The sequence below is a fragment of the Lotus japonicus genome, chromosome 3 (assembly GCF_012489685.1).
Source record: "Lotus japonicus ecotype B-129 chromosome 3, LjGifu_v1.2".
NCBI lineage: Eukaryota > Viridiplantae > Streptophyta > Magnoliopsida > Fabales > Fabaceae > Lotus > Lotus japonicus.
In genome coordinates, this window is record NC_080043.1 from 72,399,202 (window position 1) to 72,413,025 (window position 13,824).

General features: G+C 34.4%; 1 protein-coding gene and 1 long non-coding RNA gene across 2 annotated transcripts; one reads left to right on the forward strand and one right to left on the reverse strand.

The window, feature by feature from the left end:
• Positions 1-1,041: 1,041 nt before the first annotated feature.
• Positions 1,042-3,357, forward strand: LOC130745702 (uncharacterized). The gene is made up of 3 exons (XR_009021846.1): positions 1,042-1,200; positions 1,273-1,383; positions 3,061-3,357. It is a non-coding gene; the product is annotated as an uncharacterized LOC130745702 (long non-coding RNA).
• Positions 3,358-4,030: 673 nt separating this feature from the next.
• On the reverse strand, positions 4,031-8,907 carry LOC130745703 (AP2-like ethylene-responsive transcription factor At1g16060). The gene is made up of 8 exons (XM_057598067.1): positions 8,347-8,907; positions 8,148-8,230; positions 7,999-8,007; positions 7,736-7,824; positions 7,561-7,634; positions 7,394-7,444; positions 6,303-6,379; positions 4,031-4,670 (listed from the first exon to the last, which is right to left on the reverse strand). Exons 1-8 carry the CDS (start codon positions 8,502-8,504, stop codon positions 4,201-4,203), a joined length of 1,011 nt encoding a protein of 336 aa, XP_057454050.1. The 5' UTR covers positions 8,505-8,907; the 3' UTR covers positions 4,031-4,200.
• Between the last annotated feature and the right edge of the window lie 4,917 nt (positions 8,908-13,824).

The following is a 13,824-nucleotide window of genomic DNA, read 5'->3' on the forward strand; positions in this document are numbered from 1 at the left end:
AGGCTAGGACACGTGGTAACGTGTGATTGACTGCCTGGATTTTTATCATCTTAATCTTTTGAACTCAATTATTTAATTGCAAAAAAAAAATTCTGGAAATTTTTTTTTAACCAAAATTCATGATTTTTTTTCCTCTATAAATAGAGACTTGGTTCGTTTGATTTGGACACAGAAAAAAAAACCAAGTTTTTCACTATTATTATTATCTTTCTATTAGTCTTTGTTTTGAAATGGATCCCAACAATTATCATTTCAACACCCAGAATTCTTCTAAATAAAATAAATTACTGTCTATATTTAAAAAATAATAATTGTTAAGTATTTATTGTTTTAATTTAATTTAAATCGATAATTATAATTTTATGTAATCATAAAAACAAAAATATAAAATTAAATAAAAATATGAAATAAAAAAGTGGTGGGGTAGGGTGTTGAATGAAAAATCATTGGAGTGGGTAAAAGTTGAATGAGTGTTGAATTGGAGAGAGAAAATGATGTGGAGTGTTGGGAAGAGGAAAAGTGGTATTGAGAGTGTTGAACCATTGTAAATGGTTTTACAGAATGAGGATTTTCTCTCTGGAAACTTCCTTGCCTAATCTCTGACTTGATTATGTGGCTTACAACTTCAGGGGAAATTCCTGAAGGAGGAGGGAACCTTGAGTCATTGATTCTCAACAATAACTTCATCTCAAGTCGATTCCTCAGTGAGTTACCAACCGCACCAACATGATTTGGGTGTCCCTCGTGAGCAACCGCATTACCCGGGGGTTCCTGTATTGGGAACCTGAATGCACTTGCTATTCTCCAACTTGATAACAATTCACTTACTTTAAATATCCCCCAGAGCATAGTTACCGGGTTTGCCATACGCTCCGATACGTAGTACGGGTACGGGATGGTAGTACGCGATATGTGAAGTATGTGGTATGTCGAACCATTGGGGGAATACAGAGTCGGTTCGTATGGGGATTGGGAAGTGTTGGAGGCTCATATGGTTAGATGTGAATTGCAATAACCTCACTTGTATTGTCCCATCTGAACTTGCCAACCAAGTTGGATTGATCATTCCAGGGAGTGTTTCAGGAGAGTAGTTTGCATTTATGAGGAATGAAGGTGGAACAAGTTGCAGGGGAGCTGTGGAACTAGTTGAATTTGAAGATATCAGAGTGCCAAGAAAGGAACACTCCAATTAATCTTTTGGTAATTAACCTATTTTTCTTTCTTTCTCTTTCTTTCTTCATTCTTACTCTTATTTTCTTGATGAACTTTCAGTAGAGATTTACTTTGTTTTGGAGTATTGTGGTGGTGGGCACCTTGCTGCTTACAACAGTCACCATGGCAGAGTTTCAGAATCCACTACTCGCTATTTCATGAAGCAACTTGGTGAGTGCTCTTGAACTGAATTGATCCCACTTTTTGCCCTTTGCGTTTTATTGTGTTAGAATAGACACATTCAATTTAGTCCCTAGAAAAAAGATAATATCGGTCATGCTAGTTTCTGAAAATAATACATAAATCACCACACTGATGCTCGAAATCACATTAGTCTCTCACGCCATTACCTCCAGGACTAATTTTGGTCAACCAAATATGTATTTGAGTACTAATATGACTAATGACTATTTACTCATTTTCTATACATATTTGTACATTAATTTTAGGGTTAAGCATCATATTAGTCCCTGTTTTTGTGTCGTCGTCTGATCTAGGTCCCTCGTCAGAAATACTATTGGAAAAGGTCCTCTTCTTTGTAAAACGTTTGGAGCAAGTCCTCGCCGGAGCTCATCGCTGATTGTGTTAATTAGGCTGACATGGAATTAAAAAATAACACATCAGAAATTTAAATTAAATTAACATAAATAAAAGAAATTAACAATTATCTTTCACTAATAAAAAATAAAAATAAACAATTATCTTTTCAGAATTCATTTTCTTCTCTTTCAAAAAAAGAATCATCTTCTGCTTTCATCTTTCATGAACCCTAATTCTCCATCTTTCTTTCCATTGCCACCAACCATCTTCTCCCTTTAATCCTTTAGCCGCCACCCATTCCACTCCCCTCACCTTCAAAAATATTTTCTTCTTCCTGAACCATCATATATATCTCTCTCTAACACCAAACCAAAGCCATCACCACCGTCAGCCAAGCCATCGCTGGCGGAACCACCCCCTTGGCAACCTTAAAAGCTCAAAACAAACCCATGGTTTTCCGATCCGTGTTTGCATAGTCTCGATCTGGGCTCAGTTTGTTGACGACGACGAGAAAGCTTGAGGGGAGGCTTCGATCTGTTCCTGAGATAGGGGAGGACTTCGATCTGGTTCCAAGAACTAGTTGAGGAAGGAGAGGATGGTAGAAGACCCAAGAACTAGATACTGAAACCCACAACCATGGAACCTGAGGGAACGACAAACAACCTGTTTACATTGCAAAACCATCTTCCTCATCTCTTCAATAATCAATACAATGTTAAAGTTTCATCTAACAGTGATGTGTGCCTGAAATCTGTGTGTCAGTTCTAAATTTAGGTGGATTTGTTTATTTCAATGTTGTGGCACTTCGTTTCAAATTGGCTTGGTGTTGATGCTATTGTTTGAAGGGTGCCTATTCAACTGGTTCGTAGTCAACTGGTTTATTCAATTCATTCATATTGGCTTGGTTTAAAGGGATGGTGAATCAATTAGGAGGCTTGGGGGATCTGCAAGAATTTAGGAAATTGGGTGATGTTGCTGGGTTGTAAATTGGGGATTAGGGTTATTTGATTTTGATATTCTGGGTTGATATTGTGCTCTGGAAATTGGGTGATGTTGCTGGGTTATGTTGTTCCGTTGTTGTTAGTTTTATTCTGGAAATTAAATCAATGTTCTTGGTAATGATTTGTTTTTCTGGGTTCAAGTTTGGTTGAAGCAAATTTGAAGAACATTGATAATACTCATGAATTTTTGTGTGTTTATTTAGATATTAATATTTATGAAATTACAAATTAATGATTTTTTAATAATTTGTTAATTAGATTATAAAAGTGACATGTAATTAATTTTTAATTTTTAATTTCATGTCAGCCTAATTAACACAGTCAGCGATCTAAATCATCACTCGTCGGAGCTCTAGACTCCAGCGAGCGAGGACTTGCTCCAAACCTTTTATAAAGAAGATGACATTTTCCAATAATTTTTTCGGCGAGGAACCTAGATCAGATGGCGACACAAAGACAGGGACCAATATGATGATGTTTAACCCTTAATTTTACTATATACTTATGATTATTTGATGTTTGTCTATATTATACATACACATGGGTGTTCGACATATATGGGCCAATTAATATCAATGTTCATGTGACATTACATGAAAATATTTGGTAGACCATAAAGACGTTTAAATATAAGAATAGAGAGAAGTAAAGGCAATGATATATAATATTTGTCATAATTAAAAGTTGAGATATAGAGAAAAAAATGAGTGTTCCACATATTCTTATAAATGTATTATAATTGGACATCAAATTTACGTCCAATTTCTTTGTTGACCGTATGTGAACTTTTTGTTATAACCACAAGTATCATCTATTGAAATAATCTAGAAATTGAACCAAGGACCTAGGTGTTTAAAAAATCACTTTTAACCACTGCAATATTGAATTGCCGTACGTGAAACTTTGCTCAAAATTTACATAGTAATTGTTGTTATGTCATATAGGAAGCTATGATTTGCAGTTTTATTCTAAAAAAATACGAATTTTGGAGTTAGAATTAATCATGAAATGAAATCTAACAATTTTGACTATGGGGATTGAATATTTGAATTGTTACTTACATATGTAAAATTAGCATGCTTTTAAGAGATGATGATCAGTTCATAATTTGCATTAAAAAAATTAAGAGTGAACTAGAAATATATGGTTGAAACAAAGCATAATAAAACTAAATTGTCAAAGGTCATTATTCACTGCTATCTTATTCCATCACAATTGTAAGAGATGAATAGTATATATGAAAGTTAAATAAAATTGGCATATTCCTTTTGTCCGTCTCATATAAATGTTCATTAAAAAATATTACTCTTTTGAAAAAAAATCTTTCACTCGCTTAATCGTTACTCATACCCTAATTTCCTAGTCATCTTTTTTGGTTGATGACATTTTGAAAATTAACGTAATTGATAAAACATTGTTCATAAATATAGGCTGGAAGTTCCCTCTTCTAAGTATCAAGCTCGAAATGAAAAATTGGGGCAGCAATTGAGCTCAAGTCACCGAATATGATGTCATCATTTTCAGTGTAGATACTTGAATCTTCATTTTCAAATATTGTTTGAATATCTTCAGGAAATGTTCGTCGAGGAAGGGTCGTTGACTCTACTGGTGCTAAAGCTGAAGAAGTCTTTTCTAGCATTTCTTTGAATTTGAACGGTTGTAAGAGAAGGCCAATTGTTGAAGATGTTGAGACCGCATCATCTTGTGCGGTCTCACCCGTAGTTGAGCCAAGCTCATCGGAAACAAACTCTACCTCGAGTTCTTGATTGCTAGTCTGGTCTTGATGGTTGTTGCTGTCTTGAGTTTGAGGACGTAACAATTTGATGTAACGGCTGAGGTCGAAGTTTGTAATGGCATTAAGTCCTCGATACTTTATGGCTGCCCTGTCATATGCTATGGCTGCTTCTTCTTGTGTAGCTGTTCCAGGACACCATAAATACACATATACAGTAAGCTAAATCAAAATTAATGATGATACCTAATTAATTAGGATGCACATTTCTTTATGGGTTTAATTTGTTTGAATCAAAAGACTAAAATCGAATGGCATCACTATTAAATCAAAAATGTTGTCAGTATATACACTTTTGACCAACAAAACAATCGACACATATATTAGTGACAGTTTTTAATCACCATTAAATTTTATGGTGATTCAAACCCTACTAACGTGTGTTGATTTTGTGTGGGCCAAAATAATGTATGTGCACATAATATAAGAGCTTCTATTAAATAGCTTTACTAAGCGGTTGAAGTTTGGCAGCTAATATCACAACTAACTATATTTGATTGCATATTTTGAACTTCAAATTTTCCAGCTATTTTGATTTTGGTCCGTGGGACCTTAGTCATAAGAAGTAGGTTCATTTTTTTGAAGGTAGATATGAAGTAGGTACTTATTTGTTGGAAGGTATGGTCAAATGAATTTTAAAACTTTCAGGTGCTAGCGTCATCTATTAATCAATTGCCTTGGAACATTAATAATTCATAAACTACTATACAGTGTATGCACATCTGGATATTTTTTCTTATGGTTTTTTTCCGATCACTTCACATTATGTATTTCATTTATCACTTATTTTTTATCTCTTTATATCTCTTTCCAATAGTCTACACCCTAATCTCTATCTAATTTTTTATCTCCAATCCACGTTTAAAATTTATTTGATTATTTAATTTGTTTGATTAGGGAGCTGACATAAACATTTCTCTGGCATGTTTTATTATACGCTGATTAGGATTACCATAATAATATAACGACCCATAATATACAAACACATGCACATGCTAAAAAATGTTCAAATAGTTGCAAAATGTGACATGTTATGACTTTGTCCTCCAGTTTGCCATCAGGATATAGATAAAGCCTATAAATGCATCCAAATATGATGATGCCACATACTCTTGTCTAAGAAAACTAAGCGTGTTGCACATAAAATGCATTTGATAATGACTTTTCTTGGCTAGTTTCATAATGGAAATTAAAAAATTGAGATGTGGAAAAAAAATTAGGACCAATTGCATTTACCTTTTTACACAACTCGATCCTTCTTGTATTATTTATAACAATTAACAAGACACTAATCACAGCTTCAAAAAAAAAAACAAGACACAACTTTTATTTTATCGAAACATTACATAAATCTCCTATAAAACTTATCATTATTGCATCGACCTCCCCTTAAATATATTATTATAACACCGAACATATCTTTATTATTCTAATGATATAGTATGAAATAGGGGAGCTCAATGCATTTTGTAAAATAAATGAGAACTAAGTGCAATAACGGTTAATTTCACGGGAGGTAAATGCAATTTCCAAAATTTTAATCAGAATTTACAGTAAAATTATTCATTTATTATCGAGGGGAGATCATGACTAAAAAAACATGTTAATGTATGTTTTTGAAAGATCTTGACATTATGAGCAATAAGAACAATTAATGAAGCTACCATGCATGCACTTAATTAGTACTAGTACTAGTACTAACATACAGTATATACTATATAGCAATAAATGTATCATATAGGAAATGAATTAACTACCGTAAGTTCCAAGGTATAGATATTTGTTGCCCGAGACCCTGCCAATTCGAGCTTCCCATCTTCCGTTATGGTGGTGTCTAAACATTTATTTATAACTAATTAGCAGAGCATCTGTCACCAATTTAACTATTTAAAGAGAAATAGTTACAGTACAAAAAAAAACTTACACAGAAATATATGAAGAGGAATGAACTGCATGTAAAGGTGGTAACCCATTTGTCACGGATTAACTTTTCCTTATAATTGCCTCATTGAAGGGTATAAAAAAGTAAATTTAAAATTTTCATGTAAATTAATTTAATAATGAAAAATTATGTCAATGATAGAAAAAACTCATTAGTCAGCCTCCTACCGTTTAGTGCGCTAACCGTAGGGTGAGAGATTAGTCTCACGACTGTTGGCCGTGAGGATTAATGTTATTGAAAAAATGAAAATTTCACTATGGAAATTGAGAAAATTATAAATCCCCTTCATTTGCTTATAAAAAAATCCCCTTCATTTGAATAAATAATTAAAATTTTATTTAAAATAATTATAGTAACCTCAAATTTTGCGGGAATTAAACTATTAAAATTGAACTAGAGACAACAAAAATTAGGATAATTTATATGAAATCTTTGAGTCAAAGCTTCCAATGTGAAATAAATGAACCTCAACCAATGTTCTGCTGTTCTTCATCAATAACCGAATTTGTGGATATCACAGGTTTGAAAGAACAGTAAACTCTAGTTAAAGTTCTTGGGTATGCAAAATTTAAATACATCTCATGTTGTATTTGAAGTACAGTAAAAACTGCATCTAAAAAAGTGTCCTTAAGTTTTGTCCAAAATGAAAACCATAAACATAACAAGACTACTAACCTAGCTTTCTATTCCATCAACTCCACTTTAATTAAATTATCACATTCTTTAAAAAAAATAATTATTTTACATGTATGTTGTGTGTGTCCCACTTTCAAACTTCAACAAAACAATCATTGATTTATTTTATTGAAAGAACAGATTCATCCCCTTTTGATAAGTAGTAGCGTGGAAATGATCATAATATTCAAATGTCACAGAATATTGCATTTTGCAATAAATCCCCTGTACCTTGCAACTCCTCTGTATTTTGAGACTCCTCGAGAGAACCCACTGCTTCTTCTGCATATTGAAGAATGAAGATTGATTCTATGAAGTCACATAAACCCTGAGAAAAAGACATTAATAGCTCCAAAGAAACAAATAAAAGGTTAATATTAAGGATTTAACAACTAAACCTTCTTAAGGATCCAATGTATTCTTCTTTTGACTGTCCCTCCATTTCCTTGAGCTCCTCTGGATAATTTGATAACTATAACCAAAAATATTTATATAATGAACTCATCATATCTAGTTCTGAATATATTTTTTTTTACCAAATCATGATTTGAGTAAAGGGTAAGAGATATATACTGGAAAGTTGAGAATGGTGTGTTGGCCCCAGTACTTCAATGCTGCCAAGTCATAGGCACGTGCTGCGTCTTCTTCATTGTCATATGCCCCTAACAAATCAAACCCAACTTTTCACTCATTAAATCGCCCCCATTCACAAGGAACTTCAACTCTCAAAATTAACAAATTAAGTAGAAAAATTACTAAGAATAAAAAAAAACACATTTATAGATGAAGGTTTTTGTGAATGATTACTGTTACATAAACTAAAATTCAAATCATACCTAGATATACTGTAGCAAGTTGTTTTCCATTGCCATCACCAACCAATACAACATATGTAAGATGACAATAAATCAAATAATTAAGTGAAAGAGATCATGAAATTAAGCTAGAAATATGAAAAGAGAAACTTAATTAATTAAATAAGAACCTTGTCTTCCTTTCTTGGTCTGTGATTCATTCCAGCAATTCTTATCCCATAAATGAGCCTCATAGCGACCAGTCCATCGATGTCTAATAAATACCACATGCATAATCACCCATCTCAAAATATATAATAGTATGAAACAGAGAAAAACAGAGGAAAATAGAAGATCTACATATAGATGTGAATTGATATTATATCTCACCTTGTGACACCCCGGAAGATTGAGCTTCGCTGTGGAGGTGAGTCTCTTGAGGTGGTTTTGCGTGTCCGTTTCACTGGTTTTGGTGTCTTATTCTTACTTCTTCTGTTGTTAGTGGAAGCAGTGTTGTTCTTGAGGCTTTTCTGCGATTTCTTCGCCATGAAAGCTCACAAGATCAGAGAGGACCACTGCACTACATGCGCATAAGAGTGAAGGGGAATCAGAGTTGTTATATAAATATGACTGAGTCATCCAATAAGAACGGAGGCATTAATTAATTAATAGAAATAGTGCAGTGAGGAGTGAAAAAGTAGGTCTAATTCTTTATTTCTCTCCTTCTCTCACTCTTCATCTTTCAATATTTCAATAGTAAGATTTTATTTTCTTTCTCCTTTTTCTCGTTCATGTTGTGATGCAGTTGGTAGTTGAGTAGAAAGATTTGAAGATGGGAAAAAATTATGGACGGCAAGGGAAAATAAAAGGTGGTGTTTATTGGGGGTGTGTATCAATCCAACTATCCAAGTGGTTTGGAACTTTTAGACCATATTTATCCATGCTTTGGAGTTGTGGCCTGTGGGTTCTTCTCCCCTCTTTTGGTCGGTCATTAAATTTCTTAAATGGTATATTCTTTTTTTTAACTCATGGGTTTTCTCCCCTGTTTTTGTCGGTTATTAAACTCCTTAACTTGTGATTTTCCTTTTACTCATTATCCAAAAACACATGAATCAGCAAATAGAACTTGATCAGAATTTAGTTTTGGATTCTGTTCATGCAAGATCCAAGAGGGTTAGGTCAACTGATAAATTGAATGTCACAACCCACTCTAGGTTCATGATCGGCGCACAAACTAGCAACCATCATACCCTTAACTAGTTTGGCAAGTCTAAAGACAAAACCACACTATGGACACTTAAAATTAAAGTATCAAGTTTTACAGAAATTTCGACAGAGTTTCCTTTGTATTTTCAACATCATCATCATCAAAATGATAAATACCTGTCATAACATACATCTAGATATCCAATAACAAGATATTACATCATAACAAAATAACACTCATCATAGGGTTTCAAGAGTATGAGCCCAACAAAGTGCTAACATAGTGAGTTTAATAATTACAACTCAAAGTAAGCAAACGACTCTCTATCCCTATGGCTGCATTATACTGGAGTCGACCAAAAAGAACATACTAGCCACCGCACAAGGGAGGCATACCAAAACAAGTGAAGACTCTTGGGTAACTCAGCAAGGCCCAAAAATCTGCTACACAACTGCTTGTGAATCTAAAAAAAATGGAAACAATAATGGGGTAAGTCACAAAGACTTAGTGAGGCATAGCAAATAAAGTGCGCGGAAAAGAGAAGCAGTCAAGGCACGATCATTAAAACCAAACCTGAACTTTGACATATCATAGGTGTATATATATATAGGAAACTTTAAATCAATATTCTCGTGAACATTTTTATATTTGTGAAAACTCCATACACTTTCACACAAGCTTTTAATTGGGAAACTGAATCATAAAACAGCGAAGCACTCCAACTTTCATCACTCACTAACAATAACTTTCATAAACTATATGCATATAGGCCGCATTGTCTCTTCGTTGCGAAAAACGGTGTGCTACTATAAAGCACGAATTTGCATAGTCACATTATCTCTTCGAAGTGACGAACGGTATTGTACTATGACATAAAGTGCATAGGTCGCATTATCTCTTCGTTGCGACGAACGGTACATATGCCGCATTATCTCTTCGTTGCGACAAACGGTACATATGCCGCATTATCTCTTCGTTGCGACGAACGGTATATATGCCGCATTATCTCTTCGTTACGACTTACGACATTCCAAAATGGAACTCATCACATATTTTCATTCATAAGATTCGATAGAATATGGGTTTAGGTTCAGTTCAAATACAAAAATATATATGTATATATATATCATGTACAAACTTTTCAAATATCATTGAGTTTCGTCTTCCTTCTCATAAGTTTAAATTCTAAACTTTCACATAGCCGTCAAGCACATTCGTGAATCTTCTATCATTTTCCTAAAGCGTAAAACTTAAGTATCATAACACATAGAGTTTAAAAGAAAATCAAAAGTCAAGGACTTACATATAGAGAGAAAAGGGGCAGCAACAAAATTAGTTTGAACACTAATTTAATTCATATGATTCAAACATTAAATAGACTCATGAACTTAAGATATCATATTTGAAGAACTTGAGCTGAAAATGTTTTGCTTCTCCCATAAAAGAAATTAAATATAAAAACTTGCCAGTTTATAAACTATACACTCACAACTATGAAGAGCAAGCTCAATCTCTTCACATGCCCTCCGCTGGACCAAGAGAAGCGCCTCCTTGTGAATCTAAGCATCAATAATGGGTAGCAAGGAGATTAGATAAAAACCCCCAATTTATGAGACATAGGGTTTTAGAGAACTCATGTCTACTATGCTATGACAGTACTCACTACCCACACATGTTGCAAAAGTAAAATTATGAGTTTTTGGGTTGTAGACTTTACCTCAAAGAACCCTAAAGAACCCAACTCAGAAGATGTGTAACCTTCAAATCACTCAATTTGCAAACCTAATCTACAATGGGTATCCGTGTTTTTGAGTTGATGATAGCACATAAATGATGAAGATGAAAGTATTAAAGGAGAAGAATGAAAATTTTGAGGTGAAGAAGAATGTAAACAGAAGGGGGAAGTGAGGTTTCGGGTACTAGAGAAAGAAAATAATGGGTATTCAACCCATTTTCCCTCCATTACGTTGTTGTCTTCTTTTTTATTATTTTTTTATTATTTTTTATTTTACCCTCATTTACTAAAACGGTGCGTTTCATTGAACCTCTCTAGTTTGCTCATTTAGTGTGTCGTACAATTGGAGATTACTTATGTTTATATAGAGTGGGGGATTAGGGTTTCCATGCTCATTGGTCTCCCTCAATGGTCGCTTGACCGCAATCTTGACTTAGCGCATTCATGATCAATTTTCGATGAAATGGGGGGTTAGCCCTCGACTCCTCAAATAGAAATTACTATATTAATTAATTATTCAATAAAAAATATTAAATATTCAAATATAATTATTAATTATTAATAAAACCGAAATTTGTAAAATAAAATGAAAATTGTGTGGATTGGTTGTTTCCTTCTTTGGGATCATTATACTGTTGCGAACATCCGGACAAAATTTACTAAGGTGTTTTCAAGTCTGACCGACTGATTGGATCGGATCTTAGGATGGTACACAACCCCAAGACATAAGCAATTTCGATTGTGAAAGGTATTCAAGTGCTTTTAACTTCGGCTATTCACTATCTCGATCTATTGTGTTTGTGGATTGCGAGATTTTTCTTTGATTCGTCTTTTGAGTTGTCGATCGGTAGCGTATTTATTGTTTACAAGTTTCCACGCATAGTGGCACATTGTTATCAGCGTCCCACGTGTCTCTAGTTGCACCGTCAATCTTGTCATTTTGAAAGACTCTTCACTCAACCCTTGCCCTTGGTTGGCAGGCGACGATTTATGTTCCTTATGTGAGCAGTTACGAGTTGTTTTAAATGAACGCCTCATGCCCTTTTTTAGAGGCTCATATTCATTGGTCACTTACCTTCGTCTTTTCCTCTTCTTGCTTCAAGTATGTCTTTTATCTTTGCTTCCTTGCTTCTTCATTTTGCTTGCTATTTCTCTAACTAATTCAATGTGTGCCTTTGTAGCTTAGGCATTCTTAGTTGTTCTCTAAAGATCTAAGAGGGCTAGGTCGTCCTACGTTTGGAAATTATATATGTTTATATAGAGTGGGGATTAGAGTTTTTTATGCAGTCGGAAGAAAAATAAGGATTAGCAAGCGCTAACCCTAATGATGAACAATGGAATCCACTAGAAGAGAAAACTCTTCAACTTTATTAAATTGTCTTATGACTATGCCTTACAATTGCTTAAACAGGAAAATAAAGAAAATCCTAACTGGAAATAAATAAAATTACTAAAATGCAGTTCTTCGGGCCCGAAACGGATTCGGGTTGGCTAAAAGTCTTGAATTTATGGCTCGTTTCCTTCTTGGAAACATATAATAATAGTCAATCGGACGCCAGAAGTCCGACCGGGTTCATCCGACGAGCGATGTCATCGTCGAAGCCCAGTCTGCCGTGCTACATCAGTTTCCATGCTCATTGATCTCCCTTAGGTGAAGTCACAAGGGATGGATATGTTGTTTCCTTCTTTGTGACCATTGTACTATAATGAACATTCGGGCAGGATTTCCAAAGGTGTCTTCAAGTCTGACCGACCCATTAAGCCAAAAATTAGGATAGTACATAATCCCCAAGGCATCAACAATTTCGACTGCGAAAAGGCTTGAAGTGTTATTAACTTCAGCTATTCACTATCTCGATGATTCATGTTTGTGGATTGCGAAGTTTTTCTTTGCTTCGTCTTTTGAGTTGTTGGCCAGTAGCATATTTAATGTTTGCAAGATTCCAATTTCACACTTTGTTATCAACATTCCACATGTCTCCAGTTCCGCCGTCAAACTTGTCATTTTGAAAGATTATTCACTCGATCCTTGTCCTTGGTTGGCACGCGACAGTTTATGTTCCCTATGTGAGCAGTTATGAGTTTTTTTTCATAGAATTCCTCTTGCCTTTTTTAGAGGCTAGTATTTGTTGGTTCCTTTCCTCTGTCGTTTCCTCTTCTTGCTTTAGGTACGTCGTTTATCTTTGTTGTCTTGTTTCTTCACTTTTGATTGCTATTATCTTATTACTTCTTCTTCATTTTTAGGTATGAGTATGTTGGATGCTGAGGCGGTGAAGTTCTAATATAAATATTTAGGTCTTTTGGCCATTATTGGGAAGTCAAAGTCTCAAATATTTAATATTGTCAGGGTGAGGGTCGGGAAGAAGCTCAAGATTTGGAAGGAGAGAACTTATCTTGTGCGGGACTTTGATTAAGATGGTGGCTTGAGCCCTACATGCATATATCATATTGTTTTTTGTTCTCCTTTATAATATTTGTTCACAAATTGAGTGCATGTTTAGAAAATTTTATTGGAGTGAGGATGTTACTCGAAGAGACCTTAATTGGCATAGGTGGGGCAAGCTTTGTTGTTATATGTGTGATGGAGGACTTGATTTTTGGGATTTTAAGGCTTTTAATGAAGCTCTTATTGGGAAAAATTAGTGGAAGATTCATTCTCCTTCAAACTCTTTGTTTGGTCGTATTTTTAAAGTTTATTTTTCCCACGGGTGTCTCATTGGGGCTAAACGAGGATATATACAACTTATGCTTGGACTATTATCCTTCGTTCTAGTTGAATTTTTGAAAAAAGAGGTTTGTGGGAGATTAGGGATGATTCCTCTGTCCATGTTTGATGTGATTGGATTTCTGAAGGTGCTATTCTTTTATCTCATCAACATGTTGTTGCTCATGCAGGAGTGAAACATGGGTTGGAACTAATCTCTCA